The following is a 20,126-nucleotide window of genomic DNA, read 5'->3' as shown; positions in this document are numbered from 1 at the left end:
GTTTTGTGACATTAAGAGTCTCTTATGGGGGGCACCTGGGTGGCTCAGTGGGTTAAAAACCTCTGCCTTCAGCTCAGGTCATGATCCCAGGGTCCTGGGATCGAGTCCCGCGTTGGACTCTCTGCTCTGCAGAGGGCCTGCTTCTCTTCCTCTCTCTCTGCCTGCCTCTCTGCCTACTTGTGATCTCTCTGTCAAATAAATAAATAAAATATTTTAAAAAGAGTCTCTTATGGTTTGTCTCCCTCCAGATCCCATCTCATTTCAATTATTCTTTTCCTACCCCCAAAAACCCCTTCGTTGCATCTCCACTTCCTCATATCCTAAGCTTTTTAAAAATTAATTTTAAAAACTTGAGTATAGTTGAAATACAATGGTGCATTTCAGATGTACAGCATAGTAATTTGACTTCTCTGTATATTATGCTACATTCACCACAAGTATAGCTACCATCAGTCTCACTACATTACTACTATAATACCATCAATTGTTTTCCCTATGCTGTGTTTTCTCTATGCCATGACTTATTCATTCCATAACTGAAAACTTGTATATCCCACTCCTTTCACCCATTTTACTCATCCAATACCTTCTTCCCCTTTGGCAACCATCAGTTTGTTCTCTGTACATATAGGTCTAAATCTGCATTTTGTTTGTTTATTCATTTGATGCTTTAGATTCCACAAATAAATGAAACAATATGCTATTTGTCTTCCTTAATCTGACTTATTTCACTTAGTGTAATGCCCTCTAGTTCCATCCATATTGTTGCAGATGGTACATCATCCTTTTTTACAGCTGACTGATATTTCAGTGTGTGTGTGTATATAAATCTATATCATATCTTCCTTCTCCATTTGTAAGCCTGCTATATTTGATACTGTTATATAAAATACTATTTGCATTTATTGTGTTAATATTTTTTCTGTCATTAACATGCAGATCATGTTATGTTAAGACCCTACATAAGATTCCATTTAATATATAAACTATAAGTTTATGATATAACAATTCCCTAATTATAGAGACAGAAGACTAAATAAACAACTGCCATCAGTCACTAGCTCCATGTGGGCACTAACCTAGATAATCAGGAAATGAAGCTAGAGATCTCTGTAGTGCAGGAGGTGATATGTTGCCAACACAAAAATTCTCACTTTCCTCTCTACTTGCCTTGTAATTCATACTAAAATAATCACCTGTAAAAATAATCACCTAGTATAAATCATACTAAAATAATCATCATAGGCTACAGTCAGTGGCTTATGGCTAGAAGAGATCTCACCAAAAGTCTCCTAATGCTATTCTATAATGAAGGCTCTGCTTCCTTGAATGGCTTCCTCTTTGTGCTTTCCTTTTCTACACTTTCAGCCTCAGAAGTAAATCAAAGAGCAAATCCAGGAAAGGCCATTTAGAGAGATACTAGTTCTGCATTTGTTTTCTCATTTAAATATTGAATTGTTATCAATCTTCTGCTCGGTCAATCCTTTCCACCCCATCAGGATGCATGATTCATGAACTGTTCTATGTAAACTACAATAGAACAGAGGACATGGGAAATTCTAGCATGTTTCTTCAGTGCTGTCCAGAAATCCAGCTGTCAACTTGCAATCCATCCCTCTTCTTTCTCTTGGATTAGTTCCTTGAAGGTGGTTTTGAATCCTAGTCCCTAATTTAGGCCATAAGAGCTCCTCTGAACTTTACAGAAGATACAGATCCCAAGCTCGAGAGCATTTTCTACCCATCTCGGCTAGCTTTCCCGTGCTTAGCATCCTGACCCCTGATTAGGTGCAGAGTACGGCGTAGGGCTCTCTTGACCTCTTGATTGCGCAAGCAGTAGATGATAGGGTTAAGCAATGGTACAATAACAGCATAGAGCACAGAAACCAGCTTGTTGGTGTCAAAAGCTGAGAGTGCCTTTGGCCGGGCATAGATGAAGATACTGGCTGCATAGAAGATGATCACAACAGTGAGGTGAGAGGCACAGGTGGAAAAGGCTTTATGGCGCCCAGCAGCTGAAGGAATGCGCACCACAGCACCAGTGATGGCCATGTAGGAGGCCCCAGTGACAGAGAGTGGCCCCAGCAAGATAAAAATGGCCAGAACAAAGTCTGTAAGCTCTGCTGTTGACATGTCAGTGCATGAAAGATTGAGCAACGGGGAAACATCACAGAAGAAGTGGTTGATGATGTTGGGTCCACAGTAGGAGAGGCGAGATATGAGAAAAACTTTAACCATGGAGATGCCAAAACCTCCAGCCCAGGAGCCAGCTGCCAGCTGCACACACAGCCGGCCACTGACAATGACAGCATAGTGGAGAGGATGGCAGATGGCTACATAGCGATCATAGGCCATAACAGCAAGAAGGACACACTCAGTGCAGCCCAGTCCCAGGAAAAAATATAGCTGTGTCATGCAGCCCTCAAAGGAAATTAGCTGTCCCTGGTTCTTTTTGGACCCAACAAAGCCAGCTAACATCTTGGGAATAGTGACAGTAACATACCAGATCTCCAAGAAGGACATATTAGCCAGAAAGAAGTACATGGGTTTGTGAAGGGTGGGGTGGTTTTTAATTGCCATAATGATAAGTGTATTTTCAGTCAGCACCAACACATAGGCCAGAAGAGAAAGGGCAAATAAAAGTGCCCGCAGTGGTGCAGGAGCTGGGAAGCCCAGCAACACAAACTCACTTACCCTCCCACTCTGGTTCCTCTGCTCCATGTTGTCAGTCTTGCCCACTGCCCTTTAGGAGAGGGAAAAGAGGATCTTCAGGAGCCAACAACAAGGACCCAGCCTTTTTCTTGGTGGATTTATATTGACAGAATATATGTAATGCATGTAATTTATCACTGAACTGAGGCCATCACTTTCTTCTGTAATCTTGAAATGAACTAAGACAAAAGTGGACAAAAAAAAAACTGCTTCATATTGATGATAGGATAAAAATCTGTTTTGGTCCTTGGAGAAGCATATACTGATGAACACTAGTAAAAGTGATATTAGTTGGTCCCTGAAGAATATAGATCAAAACCAAAAGTAGTAAGAGAGTCTAGGCTGCCCTAATGTGAGAGGTTTTTTTTTGTGAGCTAGATTATGGCTCTGTTTTGAGGAAATAACAATAATGTACAACACAGTTGAGTATTTACCAGGGATGGAGAGTGTGGACACTATTTTAAAATATATGCATAGGGGCACCTGGGTGGCTCAGTGGGTTAAATCCTCTGCCTTCGATTCAGGTCATGATCCCAGGGTCCTGGGATTGAGCCCCACATCAGGCTCTCTGCTCAGCAGGGAGCCTGCTTTCCTTCTCTCTCTCTCTCTCTCTGTGCCTCTCTTCCTACTTGTGATCTCTGTCTATCAAATAAATAAACAAAATCTTAAAAAAATAAAATATATGCAGATATTAATTCACTTAATCTTCAGAAGAACCCTGTGAGTTAGTACAACCATTAACCCCACTTAACACCTAAGAAAACTGAGGCGCAAAGAGATTAATTGATTTGCTCCAGGTCACACCAATAGTAAGAGTTGGAACCAGGAAGTCAGGACCTCACAGGTTCAAAAATATTCAGGCAACACAAAGAAGAAACTATAAAGGGAGGGGGAGTCAAGTTGGCGGAGAAGTAACACATTGAGACAACATCAGGTAACAGAAGATCAGCTAGATAGCTTATCAAACCATTCCAAACACTTAAATATCCAACAGGAGATCGAAGAGAAGAAGAGCAACAATTCTAGAAACAGAAAATCGACCACTTTCTGAAAGGTAGGACCAGTGGAGAAGCGAATCTAAAGCTACGGGAAGATAGACCATGGTGGGAGGGGCTGGCTCCCAGCAAGTGGCAGAGCAATGGAGCACAAAATCAGGACTTTTAAAAGTGCTCCAACGAGGGACATCGCTCCAGAGGCTAAGCCAGGGTGAAGTCCATGTGGGGACAATGTGGCCCCAGTTCCCGTAGGGTCACAGAAGGATCAGGGTGTCTGAGTGTTGCAGATCTTGAAGATAATAGACCAGGGAAGCTGGCTACAGAGACAGAGCTGAGGAGTGAGCTCTCAGCTCGGGGTTACCTTGAGCCATAATCTGTGGTACAGACCACTGCTCTTTGAGTGGGGTCCCCACAAGATCCAGGGAGACCCCCCCCAGAAGAGTTCAGGGATCTGCAGCGGTTCAGAGACTCCAGGTGGAGCTGTGTGCCAGAGACAGAGATGCTTGGTCACAGGCTGGGTGACCTCAGAGCACAGCTGGAGGCCAGGGAGACTGGAGTGATCGAGCACTTTTCTCTGAGGGCCCACTGAGGAAAGGGGCCCTGAGCTCTTGGCTCCTCTGGGCCAGAGATTGGGAGGCTGCCATTTCCATTCCCATCCTCCAGAACTCTATGGAAAGCATTCAGGGAACAAAAGCTCCTGAAAGCAAAACCAAGCAGATTACCTTGCCTGGACCCTGGTAAGGGCGGTGCAATTCTGCCTAGGGCAAAGCCACTTGAGAATCACTACAACAGGCCCCTCCCCCAGAAGATCAACAAGAAATCCAGCCAAGATCAAGTTCACTTACCAAGGAGAACAGTGAAATTCCAGAGGAGGAGAAAGAAAAGCATGGAATTCATGGCTTTCTCCCCATGAATCTTTAGTCTCGCAAAGTTAATTAATTTTATTTAATTTTTTCTTCTGATTTTTTTAACTTTTACCCTTTCCTCTTTTAATATTTTTTAACCAGTTTATCTTAATAATACCTTTCATTAAAAAAAAGACTTTTTTAAAATTAATTAATTAATTAATTTTTTTTGAATTTTTTATTTTTTATAATCATATATTTTTATCCCCAGGGGTACAGGTCTGTGAATCACCAGGTTTACACACTTCACAGCACTCACCAAAGCACATACCCTCCCCAATGTCCATAATCCCACCCCCTTCTCCCAAAACCCCTCCCCCCAGCAACCCTCAGTTTGTTTTGTGAGATTAAGAGTCACTTATGGTTTGTCTCCCTCCCAATCCCATCTTGTTTCATTTATTCTTCTCCTACCCACTTAAGCCCCCATGTTGCATCACCACTTCCTCATATCAGGGAGATCATATGATAGTTGCCTTTCTCTGCTTGACTTATTTCGCTAAGCATGATATGCTCTAGTTCCATCCACGTTGTCGCAAATGGCAAGATTTCATTTCTTTTGATGGCTGCATACTATGCAGCCATCAAAAAAAGACTTTTTTGAACTTTCATTATTATAGTCCTATTTTATTCTTCATTGTATCTAACTTTATTTTTTGTATACACATAGGTTTTTTTCTTCTAAAACTTTTGGGGTACAACTTCTTCTAATAGATCAAAACACACCCTAAATCTAGCACCAAGCTTGTTCTAGTCTCCCACCCGAGCAAATTCTGTCCACTTTCTTTTTTGTTATTCTCCCAACCAACTTACCTTATCAACTCCTTTTTTAGAAATTAAAAAAAATAATTATTTTCATCTTTATAGTCATATTCCATCCCTTCACTGTGTTTGACCTTATATATGTTTTTCATTCTTTAAAATTCACTCTTTCTTTAAAATTCATTCATTCTTTAAAGTTTTGAGAGGTAGTTTCTTCTAAGAGACTGGAATACTCCCCAAATTAAGTGGGTGACCCTGTTCTAGTCACCAGTCTAATATGTGTGTGTGTGTGTATATATATAATATATAATACATATATAAATATTTATATGTTTTATTTTTTATATTTTTTTCTTTATTTGTTTTCTTCTTTTAATTATTTTTTCTGAACTTCTTTTTACCCCCTTTCTCCCCCACACTATTTGGGGTCTCTTCTGATTTGGTTAAAGCACACTTTCCTGGGGTCTTTTCATATTTTATTTGCTCCTTCATATATTCTTATCTGGACAAAATGGCAAGGCAGAAAAACTCATCATGAAAAAAAGAACAAGAGGCAGTACCAAAGGCTAGGGACCTAATCAATACAGACTTGGTAATATGTCAAACCTAGAGTTCAGAATGACGATTCTCAAAGTTCTAGCTGGGCTTGAAAAAGAAGTGGAAGATATTAGAGAAATCCTGTCCAGAGAAATAAAAGCCCTTTCTGGAGAAATAAAAGAATTAAAAACTAACCAAGGTGAAATCAAAAAAGCTATCAATGAGGTTCAATAAAAAATGGAGGCTCTTACTGTTAGGATAAATGAGGCAGAAGAAAGAATTAGTGATATAGAACACCAAATGAGGGAGAATAAAGAAGCTGAGCAAAAGAGAGACAACTACTGGACCACGAGGGAAGAATTAGAGAGATAAGTGATACCATAAGATGAAACAATATTAAAATAATTGGGATGCCAGAAGAAGAAAGAGAGAGGGGGGCAGAAGGCATATTGGAGAGAATTATTGTAGAGAATTAGCCTCTGCTTTTGGCTCAGGTCATGATCCCAAGGGTTCTGGGGTTGAGCCCGACATCAGGCTCTCTGCTTAGCAGGGAGCCTGCTTCCCCCTATCTCTCTCTGCCTGCCTCTCTGACTACTTGTGATCTCTGTCTGTAAAATAAATAAATAAAATCTTTAAAAAAAAAAGAAGAATAATTAATTCCTATTCTCCTGAAACTGTTCCAAAAAATAGAAATGGATGGAAAACTTCCAAACACATTTTATGAGGCCAACATCACCTTGATCCCAAAACCAGACAAGGAACCCATCAAAAAAGAGAATTACAGACTAATATCCTTGATGAATACAGATGTGTAAATTCTCACCAAAATAATAACCAATAGGATCCAACAGTACATTAAGAGGATTATTCACCACAACCAAGTGGGATTTATTCCAGGGTTGCAAGGTTGGTTCAACGCCTGCAAATCAATCAATGTGATCCAATACATTAATAAAAGAAAAAACAAGAACCATATAATACTCTCAATAGATGCTGAAAGTACATTTGACAAAGTACAGCATCCTTTCCTGATTAAAACTCTTCAAAGTGTAGGGATAGAGGGCACAATCTCAATATTATCAAAGCCATCTATGAAAAACCCACTGCAAATATCATTCTCAATGGAGAAAAACTAAAAGCTTTTCTTCTAAGGTCAGGAACACGGCAGGGAGTCAGAAGTGACTCCCATGTTCCATGTACATGGATTGGAAGAACAAGTATTCTGAAAATGTCTAGGCTACCATAAAGCAATCTACACATTTAATGCAATCCCTATCAAAATCCCAGCCATTTTTTTCAAAGAAATGGAACAAAGAATCCTAAAATTTGTATGGAACCAGAAAATACCTTGAACATCCAGAGAAATATTGAAAAAGAAAACCAAATTTGGTGGCATCACAATTCCAGACTTCAAGCTCTATTACAAAGCTGTCATCATCAAGACAGCATGGTACTGGCACAAAAACAGACACATATATCAATGGAACAGAATAGAGAGCCCCAAATTGACCCTCTACTCTATGGTCAACTAATGTTTGAAAAAGCAGGAAAGAATGTTCAACAGAAAAAAGACAGCCTCTTCAATAAATGGTGTTGGGAAAATTGGACAGCCACATGCAGAAAAATGAAATTGTACCATTTACTTACACCACACACCAAAATAGACTCAAAATGGATGAAGGACCTCAATGTGAGAAAGGAATCCATCAAAATCATTGAGGAGAACACAGGCAGCAACTTCTTCGACCTCAGCCACAGCAACTTCTTCCTAGGAACATCACCAAAAGCAAGGGAAGCAAGGACAAAAATGAACTATTGGGACTTCATCCAGACAAAAAGCTTTTGCAAGGCAAAGGAAACAGTTAACAAAACCAAAAGACAACTGACAGAATGGGAGAAGATATTTGCAAACGACATATCAGATAAAGGGTTAGTATTCAAAATCTATAAAGAGCTTATCAAACTCCACACCCAAAGAACAGATAATCCAATCAAGAAATGGGCAGAAGACGTGAACAGACATTTCTGCAAACAAGACATCCAGATGGCCAACAGACACATGAAAAAGAGCTCACCATCACTCGGCATCATGGAAATACAAATCAAAACCACAATGAGGTACCACCTCACACCAATCAGAATGGCTAAAATTAACAAGTCAGGAAATGACAGATGCTGGCAAGGATGCAGAGAAAGGGGAGCCCTTTCTCTCTCTACTATGTTTATAGTAGCAGTGTCCACAATAGCCAAACTGTGGAAAGAACCTAGATGTACATCAACAGATGAATGGGTAAAGCAGATGTGGTATATATATACAGTGGAATACTATGCAGCCATCAAAAGAAATGAAATCTTGCCATTTGCGATGATGTGGATGGAACTTGAGTGTATTATGCTTAGCGAAATAAGTCAATTGGAGAAAGACAACTATCAAATGATCTCCTTGATACAAGGAAGTGCAGTTGCAACGTGGGGGGTTTGAGGGTTAGGAAAAGAATAAATGAAACCAGATGGGATTGGGAGGGATACAACCCATAAGAGACTCTTAATGTCACAAAACTAACTGAGAGGGGCCAGAGGGAGGGGGGAAGGGAGAGGTTGGTGGGGTTATGGACATTGTTGAGGATATGTGCTATGGTCAGTGCTGTGAAGTGTGTAAGCCAGGTGATTCACAGGCCTGTACCCCTGGGGCTAATAATACATTATATGTTTATAAAAAAATTAAATTTTTTTAAAATAAAAAAGAAAAGTAAAAGAAGAAGAAGAAGGAGAAACTGTAAAATAATTCTGGATTTACATCTAGGGGAGAGAAGCTTTAGGGCTCAGCTACAGAAGTGACTCCATATTACAAGAAAGAGGGAACAAAGTAGAACCCAAGAAACTCACATAATCTATAGAAAGAAAGTTCTATGTTACCTAGCACTTAAGAAGGGGACTTGGGACCCACCTAGAAATTATATTAGGAAGTGGATTCTGAGTGGTAGAAGAACTGAGAATCCCATCAGTTCTGAAAGTTGTGCTCCCTTGGAATGAGAATAGAACACCTTCCTTTAGTATTGTTAAAGATTAACTTGAGGAATATTAAAATTTTCAAGACTTTGTTTGAGCAAAATTGATTTAAACCGGGCAGCACAAAACTGAAAGTGGTAAACTGTGCTCTACTGGCAGAAGCTAGTGGAAAGGCTTTTATAGAGCAAACACAAAAGCAAAGCAAGGGAATTATTTGATTGGCTATGGTTTAAGTGGTTGCCTTATTTGGGAATGTCTCACTGGCTGTTTGAGATTGGTTATTCTTTAATTTTGTTTTCTTGGTTGTAAGCACATTTACAATTGGCTCTAGCTGAAGTTTTGGTTTGCTTAAACAGTCAACGAAGGCATGAGAGCCATCTCAATCTAATGGCTTCCTTTTAAAAAATATTTTGCCAAAACAAGACCAGTATAAAAGCATACATGAAGTAGAGGACTCTCTTTGTTTATCTTGGTATTGAAAATAAAACTTGCCATTTCAAAACTTCATGCCTCTTCTTGATTTGATGTGAAACAGAGGTGGACATATTCACATGGGAATTGGTGCAAAAAAAGGGTTACAGTCTCCCTAGTGTCTCTGTATGGTCATAACTTTGGAAGGGAGTATGGATATTAGAAAGGAGAATAGGAGAGAATCAGCTAAACACCAGGGTGTTATTTCCCCTGAGGAGTTTCCTTACTTTTTAGTTTTAGGACTGTTCCTCTGAACAGCAGGGGCAGAACTTGCTCACATATCAAACTTCAACTTGCTAATGATTTTTTCTAGCTTTATTGAGATATAATTGACATACAATATTGTATAAGGTATACTATGTGACAGTTTGATACAAGTATATATTCTGAAATGTTTACCACAATGCTTACCTCACACAATTACCATTTTGTTGCTGTTATGATGAGAACACTGAAGCTCTACTACCATAGTAACCTTCAAGTGAACAATACAGTGTTGTTAATTATAGTTGCCATGCTATACATTAAATGCCCAGAACTTATTCATCTTATAACTATACCCATTGACCAATATCTCCCCATTTCCTCCACTCCCCAGCCCCTGGCAGCCACCCTTATAACTCTATTCTCTGTTTCCCTTTTTTTATTATGTTCAATCAGCCAACATATAATACATCATTGGTTTTTAATGTAGTGTTCGATTCACTAGTTGTGTATAACACCCAGTGCTCTCTTTCTATGAAGAGCCAAGATATGGAAACAACCTGAGTGACTATCAGTGGAGGAGTGGATAAAGAAAATATGTTTTAAATATATATATATATTTAAAAGTATACATATATTACATTATTAAAAGAAAATGTTTTAAATATATATATACATTTAAAGAAAATATGTTTTAAATATATATATATTTAAAAGTATACATATATTACATTATTAAAATATGTTTTAAATATATATATATATACATTTAAAACATTTTCTTTATCCACTCCTCCACTGATAGTCACTGATATATATATGTGTATATATACATATATATATATACAATTATATATATACAATTGTCATTAGCTAGTGGAAAGGCTTTTATAGAGCAAACACAAGGGTAAGTATCCTTACCCTTGATCTTTTCTCCTCAGTTACTGCCTCATATACATATATATACATATATACTATATATACATGTATATATACACATACATATATATACATGTATATCTATACATGTATATTGTGATATATGTATGTGTATATATGTATATTCATGTATAATATACATGCAAAATGTGATATACATGTATATAATACACATCTATACATATATAACTATGTATAATGCAGTGTTATTCGGTCATAAAAAAGAAGGAAATCCTGACAATTGTGACAATATGGATGGACTTTGAGGGCATTATGAGAGGTGAAGTAAGCAAGATAGAAAAAGACAAATACCGCATGTCTCACTTATATATGGAATCTAAAAATATCAAACCTGCTAATGATTTTATACCTGAGTTTCTCTTCTTTTTATGTTTTGCCATCAGTACTTGACCATTACTAAGTTTTTGAGCCACTTGCATTTCTCTCCATACTAAAGTACTTTAATGCAATCACAAAATGCCCATATCCCTGGCTTGCAGGGGATCATCACTCCCTTCCTTAACATCCATACTCAAAGTTCTATTTATTTCAAAATTCATGGTGGATCAACTATGCTCCAAGCCACAGATTCAGAGATTTGATACATAAAAAGTCAATAAGGTTATTTGACTTATTTCTTAAAAGAAATAATTTGTTATTTCTTATTTAATCTTTAAATAGTTTATAATCTAATGGTGGGGACATATCTTCATCTTCTCATCCCTGAAAGTTTAAACTGCTATGCTTACCCCTATACCAGTTTCATAAAGGGGAGCCTTACAACTACAATTGTCATCAGTATCCTTACCCTTGTTCCTTTCTCCTCAGTTACCGCCTCATATACCATGTATTGTGCATTTGACATTCTTGGCCTCAGACCCTTTGCTCATCCTTTAATATTCTCTATCCTCAAGTTTGATGCTCTGCATGCTTAAAAAAAAAAGGAAAAGAAAGAAAAATTAACCTCTCATAGGTGGACTGCCAATTGGTTTCACTGCCTATAGTCTTTCCCTGAGACTCAAATCTGACCATTTCACTTCCCTACTTAAAATTCTTCCATAGTGCCCCACTTCCTACAAAGTAACCTTCAAGCTAATTAACAGGGCATATAAGTACTTCGTGATATTCCACTACGATTATCAAAACCTTATTTCTTGCCACAGCATACATTGTATTTTATACCTTGTAGCCCTTGGCATATAACTTATCACCTCTGTACCTTTGCTCATTCTGCATTCTTCATGAGGGTAGCTAACTCCTAATTAACTCTCAAATCTTGGCTTGTGTGGCATCTCCACATAGAGACATTAACTGTCCTTCTTTCTTTCCTTTCCCTGACACCAGTTTGGTGAAGTTCCTCTCATTACTGTTTCCATTAGAGTCTGTGAAAACCCAGGTATTATTTTACAAGCTATTTCACTGCTGCTATTACTCAGGTGGATGTAAAGGAGGAACTTTATCCAAAGCACCCTATATGTCTTTAATAATATAGCAAAGAGTGGACATGACTCTCTTGATGTCACATGAGTTCCCTCAGATACAAAATATCTAGAAAAATATTTCCTAAGCCTGTTATTCCTTTGTCACAATCAATAACATTATTTTCCAAGCAGTCACCTATACCAGAGATCTGAAAGTTTCCTATGTCTTCCATATCTATTCTCCCTACCCAAACCTACATCTCACTCACAACTAATCCAGGTTTTACCTCAACTCCCTCTTTAATTATCTCTCATGTCTGTCCCTATTTCTGTTGCCTTCCCCCTCGTCCCTTATGCCCTCCAGGTCCTTGTTATTTCTTAGTTAATTATTTCAATAGCCTATGACCTTGTCTTTCTTCCTTCAACCTCAATGCTCATCAGTCAAACTGCCATTTTTGTCTAGAGTGAAATTTTACATAGAAATCTAGCCATCTCCCTGACCCTAAATACATTCAGTTTGGGGGAAATACATAGTAAACCCCCCCCCAAATGTATTTCTTCTTAATTGTCCTACAATAATCTAGTCATTGCCCATGATTTCCATTTTTCTCAATATGTTATGATGTTCTCTAACTCTGTGATTTGCAAATAGTCAAAAACACCCAGTCCTGCTCCTACAAATTCTTGTTTGTTATGTTTCAGTTTGCTAGGTATCATGCTCCAAAACTACTCATATTTCTAAACATAGATTATTTACTGATATTTCTGTCTCTCCTTTTGACAATAGTTCTTATTACAAGCACTGCTTTAGTAACTGATTAGTGTAGGTATTTTTTAAAAGATTTTATTTATTTGACAGAGAGAGAGAGAACAAGTAGGCAGAGAGGCAGGCAGAGAGGGGGGGAAGCAAGCTCCCTACTGAACAGAGAGCCTAATGTGGGGCTCAATCCCAGGACCCTGAGCTCATGGCCTGAGCCGAACACAGAGGCTTAACCCACTGAGCCACCCAGGCACCCCTAGTAAAGATATTACAATAGTTGTATGGATAGATGGGAAAATGGAGAAAGGTACAAACTGGGCAGAGCTGATGAGATGCAGATGACAGGAATGGAATATAAAGAAAGCAGAATGTAAAAAGGAGTTGGTTGGAAATGGTCTAGAGTAGGGAATTTAAATGAATTATGAGAAGACTTGACAGAGTTAGAATGGTATGTAAGGAAAACAGTCCATAGAAGAGTGAGTAAATCTGCAGGGACCAGATAAAACATAAGGAAGTTAGATTAAGTGCAAAAGTTTAGAACTTCTGTAAATAAGATAAATGATGTTTGGGTGGGATAAATTTGTTATATAGACAATAGATCCAATGAAAGAAGATTAGGTGAAGATATCTGTAATATAGAAAGAATTGACTATGAATGGCTATGAATTGACTATTAAAAAAACTGTAGGGAGGCCAGGCAGCGTATGAATAAATAAAGAAACCAGCTCTGAGTAAAAAAGATGTAGAAAGTGATATTAGTCTGAGTATTAGGGTGGACCAGGTGTGAAAAATGCTGATAGGAGTTTGGGCTTTATTAGGTGTATAGAGTAACAGAAAGAGGGATGTATTGGATAGAAAGAAAATATGGGGAAATTGACCACTTGAAGAGGAATGAAGCAGGTAATAGAACACACTCTAAAAAAAAAAAGAATACACTCACTTTATTAAGATGACTTTGACTTAGGGTCTTCCTAAGATGACCAGGCTAGTGAGGAAAGGACTTAAGGAATGTATATTTTTAAAAGCTGATGCATCAGGACAAAGAAAGATGATATGAAAACTCCATCTTCTCTTTATCCTGTGTTCAGAGAACACAGCCAAGTCAGGAAAGATTCTTTTATCTTGCACCTCCCTCCTACAGTCTCCCGTTTGCCCTCCTCCTTCTGATGCTTTGGGTTGTCTTTGATGCAGGAGCCCAAGGGACCAAAAGAAATACAAGAAAAAAAAAAAAAAAGACTGGGACAGACTAGAAGGATATGTTTGGGAAACTTAGGAAATAGAAGTTTACCAGGGAAGCTACATAAAGGAGAAAGTGTCACTATACCCTGCAAACTCATAATTTCTTCCCTTGTCGTCTTCCTTGTCAGTCTCTAAATCTATCATGCCACATTCCTGTTCAAGGGGAATCTTCTAACTTTGGGCCAGCCCAATCTGGGTTTATATCCTAGCTCACTTATGAAAGCTTGGGCAATTTATTTGACATCTTTGAGCCTTAGATTCCTAATCTATAAAGTGGGATTAATGTACCTCACAGAGTTTCTGAGAGGAGTAAATGTTATGAGTTATATGGAGTGCTTAGATCATAGAAGCCCAATAATGCTAGAGGTTTTCTTCCATTATCTTCTAGTACAATGTAGTTAACACATCTTAATTCCATGATGTCATAGAAGGAGCACTGAATTGAGAGTTAAGGTTTCTGGGTTTTAGTTTCATGTTTGTAGTTGTTATTTTGTTTAATCTAGGGTTTGTTAAAAATCAGTTTATTTTCCATCAAGTGGCAACATATATTATGGTGTTTTGAAGATAAAATGAAACAAAGTTTGTGGAAGGACTTGGCACAGTCTCAGTCTATCGTAATCAGTATATAGAGGTTAATAAATGTGGGCTCCAGGGGCACCTGGGTGGCTCAGTCAGTTAAGCATCTGCTTTCAGCTCAAGTGATGATATCAGGTCCTGGAATCGAGCCCTGCATTGGGCTCCCTGCTCAGTAGGGAGTCTGGTTCTCCCTCATCCTCTGCCCCTACCCCCTGCTCATGCTCTTGCTCTCTCAAATAAATAAAAAAATATCTTTTTAAAAAGATAATGTGGGGGGCGCCTGGGTGGCTCAGTGGGTTAAGCCTCTGCCTTCAGCTCAGGTCATGATCTCAGGGTCCTGGGATCGAACCCCACATCGGGCTCTCTGCTCAGCAGGAAGCCTGCTTCCCCCTCTCTCTCTGCCTGCCTCTCTGTCTATTTGTGATCTCTGTCTGTCAAATAAATAAATAAAATCTTAAAAAAAAAGATAATGTGGGTTCCACAGTCATACCACTTCTGTTTAAATATGTGACCTTGAGGAAATTATTTAACCTCTCTGTGCCTCCATTTTGTTAACTGCTAAATGGGAATAGTTCTAATAATCTCACAGAGTTGTAAAGATTAAATAAAGATTAAACATATGGGGGCACCTAGGTGGCTCAGTAGGTTAAGCCTCTGCCTTCAGCTCAGGTCATGATCTTAGGGTCCTGGGATCGAGTCGCACATCAGGCTCTTTGCTCAGTGGGCAGCCTGCTTCCCCTCTCTCTCTGCCTGCCTCTCTGCCTACTTGTGATCTCTCTCTGTGTCAAATAAATAAATAAATAAATAAAATCTTTTTTAATAAAAGATTAAACATATGGGTGGGAGTTTCTTAGAACAGTACCAGGAGTGTGGTATTTTTCAATAAATGTTAGTCACCAAACTGTGGAAAGAACCAAGATGCCCTTCAATGGACGAATGGATAAGGAAGATGTGGTCCATATACACTATGGAGTATTATGCCTCCATCAGAAAGGATGAATACCCAACTTTTGTAGCAACATGGATAGGACTGGAAGAGATTATGCTGAGTGAAATAAGTCAAGCAGAGAGAGTCAATTATCACATGGTTTCACTTATTTGTGGAGCATAACCAATAGCATGGAGGACATGGAGAGTTAGAGAGGAGAAGGGACTTGGGGTAAATTTGAAGGGGAGGTGAATCATGAGAGACTATGGACTCTGAAAAACAATCTGAGGGTTTTGAAGGGGCGGAGGGGTGGGAGGTTGGGGTACCAGGTGGTGGGTATTATAGAGGGTATGGATTGCATGGAGCACTGGGTGTGGTGCAAAATAATGAATACTGTTATGCTGAAAATAAATAAAAAATAAATTAAAAAAAATGAAACCCAATGCTGTGCTGGTTCAGACTGGAGCCCAAGATGAAAGAAAAAAATGTATGTCCCTATATACATGTTTTGATGTATTTCCTAGTAGCTAATTTGTTCCCTGAACACTGGATTAGTTGGAAAAATACTGAAAAATTGAGAAGTACATGTATCAAGATGTTGTTTAAATATATTTATACAAAAAAGTGATGATTTTACTTCAATTTAAAAATTATTCAAGATGATCACTTGTGGAGAGAAATTTTAAAACATGGCAATTTTGTTATGTTAAGTGAAAATGAGGAAATAAAGAAGTTGCTTTTGGAAAAAAAATGTTAGTTAGGGTTTAAGAAATATTTGTTAAAATTTAGTCTGTTGAAACTTGAGAGTAATTATTAGTGGGAATATTAAAGATAAAAGAGAATAATCTTTGAGATTTGTTATTTAATGGGGATTCTCATAAATAATTGGTAGGAAACAGTTCTCAGAATTTAAATAACCAATACAAAATAAGTATGATTGAGCAGTTATCATTGTCTGGATCAACGTGTTATTCATAGGCCTCAACTGATCCCATGATAGAATCAAAACCTAGTACTCCAGAAAGGGAAATGGCTCAATTTCCAAAACAGCTTGGATTTTGGAATTGCAGGTAAGAACTTATAGAATCTATATCTATTTTAAAATAAATGCATACACCAAATGGGGAAATATTAGATTTGTTCTTATTGAAACAAAAGATGGCAAAAATATTCTTTGTACCCATTATTTCATATTGTTTTGGCAGTTTTTGTCAATACAATACAACATAAGAGAAATGAATAATACATATTTAAAAATAGATGCAGAAATACTTTCGTATATGATTATGTTCATGAAAAATAAGTGCTCTGGGCACCTGGGTGGCTTAGTGGGTTAAGCCTCTGCCTTCGGCTCAGGTCATGGTTTCAGGGTCCTGGGATTGAGTCCCACATCGGGCTCTCTGCTCAGCAGGGAGCCTGCTTCACTTCCTCTCTCTCTCTGCCTGCCTCTCTGCCTACTTGTGATCTTTGTCTGTCAAATAAATAAATAAAATCTTAAAAAAAAAAAAAAAGAAAAGTAAGAGGACTAAACTAAAATTTTTTAGGTAGTTGTAAGAAATACTACATGAAGATTCCATGTACCCTTTGCACAGTTTCCCACAATGGTTAAAACATTACAAACTATAGTACATTGATCACTAACAGAGTTGGCATGGATGCAGGCAGGATATAAAATAACTTCATCACAAGTATTCTTATGTTGCCCTTTTTCTCTCAAACCTATTTCTCTCCTTCTCCTACCCTTCCCTTAAGTCCTGGAAACCACTGTCTGTTCTCCATTTGTATAATTTGTCATTTCATAAGTGCTATACAACTGGAATCATTAGGAATTGAATTTTTTCACTGAGCATCATTCTCTGGAGGTTCATCAAGATTGTTGTCTGTATTATCAGTAGTTCTGACTTTTGTTTTTTATTGTTGAGCAGTATTCCATGCTATGGATAATCCTCTGTTTGTTTATACATGCACCAGTTGTACATCAGTTCTTTGTAGTGTCATTTGCAAATGACTTTGATGAACTATGAGAGGCCATGAGAGACTCTGGTAAACAAACAGAGAGTTTTAGAAGGGAGGGGGTGGGGGATGAGTGAGCATGGTGATGGGTATTAAGGAGGGCATGGATTGCATAGAGCACTGGTGTTATATCCAAATGATGAACCATGGACATTACATCAAAAACTAATGATGTACTGTATGGTTACTAACAAAACCTCATAAAAAAAGTAAATATGTACCAGCTGAAGGACATTCAAAGTAGCCACTTTAGGCTACAATGAATAAAACTGCTAAACATCTGTACATAAGTTTTCATTGCTTGAGGATAAAAGCATAGAAATCCAATTATTGAGTCATATATTAATTGCATGTTTAGAGTTCTTTTTGTTTGTTTTTGTTTTGTTTTGCTTTGTTTTGTTTAGGGGGAGAGAGTGGGGAAGGGCAGAGGGAAAAGGAAAGAGATAATCTTAAGCAGGCTTCACGTCTAGCAAGAGCCTGATGCAATGTTTAGTCTCATATCCTGGAGATCATGACCTGAGCCAAAATCAAGAATCCCACACTTAACTAACTGAGCCATTCAGGCGCCCATGCACGTATAGTTTTTTAAGAAACTGCAGACTCTTTTCCACTGTGGATGTATCATTTTACATCACCACCAGAAAGCTATGAGTGATAGTTTCTCTGCATCCTTGCTATCATTTGGTATTGTCAGTGTTTTTCATTTTAGTGTGTTTTGGATAGACATGTAGTGATATATTTTTGTAATTCAATTTGAATTTCTCTAACAGCTAATGAAATTAAATGTCTTTCATGTGTGTATTTGCCACCAGGATATTGACTCAATGAAATGTCTCTTCATATCTTTTGCCCATTTTGTACTTGGATCGATACTACTGTTTTTAAAATGGTGTTTTGAGAGTTCATTATATGTTCTAGAGCCTAATATTGTTTACAAATATATTATCCCAATCTACTCTTTCTCTCTTGAGCTCTTTTATTTTAATTTGAATTCAATTAGCCAACAAATAGTACCTCATTAGCTGCAGATGTAGAGTTTAATTATTCATCAGTTGCATATAACACCTAATGCTCATTACATCTCTTGCCTTCCTTAATGCCTATCACCCAATTACACCATGCCCAAACCAACTGCCATACTGCAACCCTCAGTTTCTTTCTCATAGTAAAGAAATCTCTCATGATTTCTCTCCCTCTCTGATTTCTTTCCACTCAGTTTTCCCTTCCTTCCCCTATGATTGTCTGCACTGTTTCTTAAATTCTATATATGAGTGAAACAATATGATAATTGTCCTTCTCTGATTGACTTCTTTTGCTCAACATAATACCCTCCAGTTCCATCCATGTTGATGTAATGGTAAGATTTGACTTTTCTTGATGATTAAGTAATATTCCAGTGTGTTACAAAACAGACAATCATATTTAAAAAATGGGCAGAACAGACACTTCTCCAATGAAGACATACAAATGGCTATCAGAAACATGAAAAAATGTTCATCATCACTAGCCTTCAGGGAGATCCAAATTAAAACCACATTGAGATACCACCTTACAGCAATTAGAATGGTGAAAATTAGGAAGATAGGAAACAACATGTGTTGGAGAGGAAGTGGAGAAAGGGGAACCATCTTACACTGTGGGTGGGAATGCAAATTTGTGCAGCCACTTTGGAGAACAGTGTGGAGATTCCTCAAGAAATTAAAAAGACCACATCTTCCTTATCCATTTATCCATTGAAGGACATCTTGGTTCTTTCCACAGATTGGCGACCATGGCCATTGCTGCTATAAACATTGGGGTACAGATGGCCCTTCTTTTCACTACATCTGTATCTTTGGGGTAAATACACAGTAGTGCAATGGCAGGGTCATAGGGAAGTTCTATTTTTAATTTCTTGAGGAATCTCCACACTGTTCTCCAAAGAGGCTGCACCAACTTGCATTCCCACCAACAGTGGAAGAGGGTTCCACTTTCTCCACATCCCCTCAAACACATGTTGTTTCCTGTCTTGTTAATTTTGGTCATTCTAGCTGGTGTAAGGTGATATATCAATGCGGTTTTAATTTGAATCTCCCTGAGGGCTAGTGATGATGAACATTTTTTCATGTGTCTGATAGCCATTTGTATGTCTTACTGGAGAAGTGTCTGTTCATATCTTCTGCCCATTTTTTGATATGATTATCTGTTTTGTGTGTGTTGAGTTTGAGGATTTCATTATAGATCCTGGATATCAACCATTTGTCTGTACTGTCATTTGCAAATATCTTCTCCCATTCCGTGGGTTGCCTCTTTGTTTTGTTGACTGTTTCCTTTGCTGTGCAGAAGCTTTTGATTTTGATGAAGTCCCAAAAGTTTATTTTCACTTTTGTTTCCTTTGCCTTTGGAGACATATCTTGAAAGAAGTTTCTGTGGCTGATATTGAAGAGATTACTGCCTATGTTCTCCTCTAGGATTCTGATGGACTCCTGTTTCACATTAAGGTTTTTATCCATGTTGAGTTATTCTTTGTGTACAGTGTAAGAGAATGGTCGAGATTCATTCTTCTACATATAGCTGCTCAGTTTTCCCAGCACCATTTATTGAAGAGACTGTCTTTTTTCCACTGTATATTTTTTCCTGTTTTGTCGAAGATTATTTGAACATAGAGTTGAGGATCCATAT

At 38.0% G+C, this 20,126-nt stretch overlaps 1 protein-coding gene across 1 annotated transcript; it reads right to left on the bottom strand.

The window, feature by feature from the left end:
- Window positions 1-1,734: 1,734 nt before the first annotated feature.
- LOC132011087 (olfactory receptor 226) lies at window positions 1,735-2,718 on the bottom strand. The gene has a single exon (XM_059389241.1). It carries the CDS (start codon window positions 2,716-2,718, stop codon window positions 1,735-1,737), a length of 984 nt encoding a protein of 327 aa, XP_059245224.1.
- Window positions 2,719-20,126: the final 17,408 nt, after the last annotated feature.

This window comes from Mustela nigripes, chromosome 1 (assembly GCF_022355385.1).
Source record: "Mustela nigripes isolate SB6536 chromosome 1, MUSNIG.SB6536, whole genome shotgun sequence".
In the NCBI taxonomy this organism is placed as follows: Eukaryota; Metazoa; Chordata; class Mammalia; order Carnivora; family Mustelidae; genus Mustela; species Mustela nigripes.
This window is presented reverse-complemented; position numbering and strand designations above follow the sequence as displayed.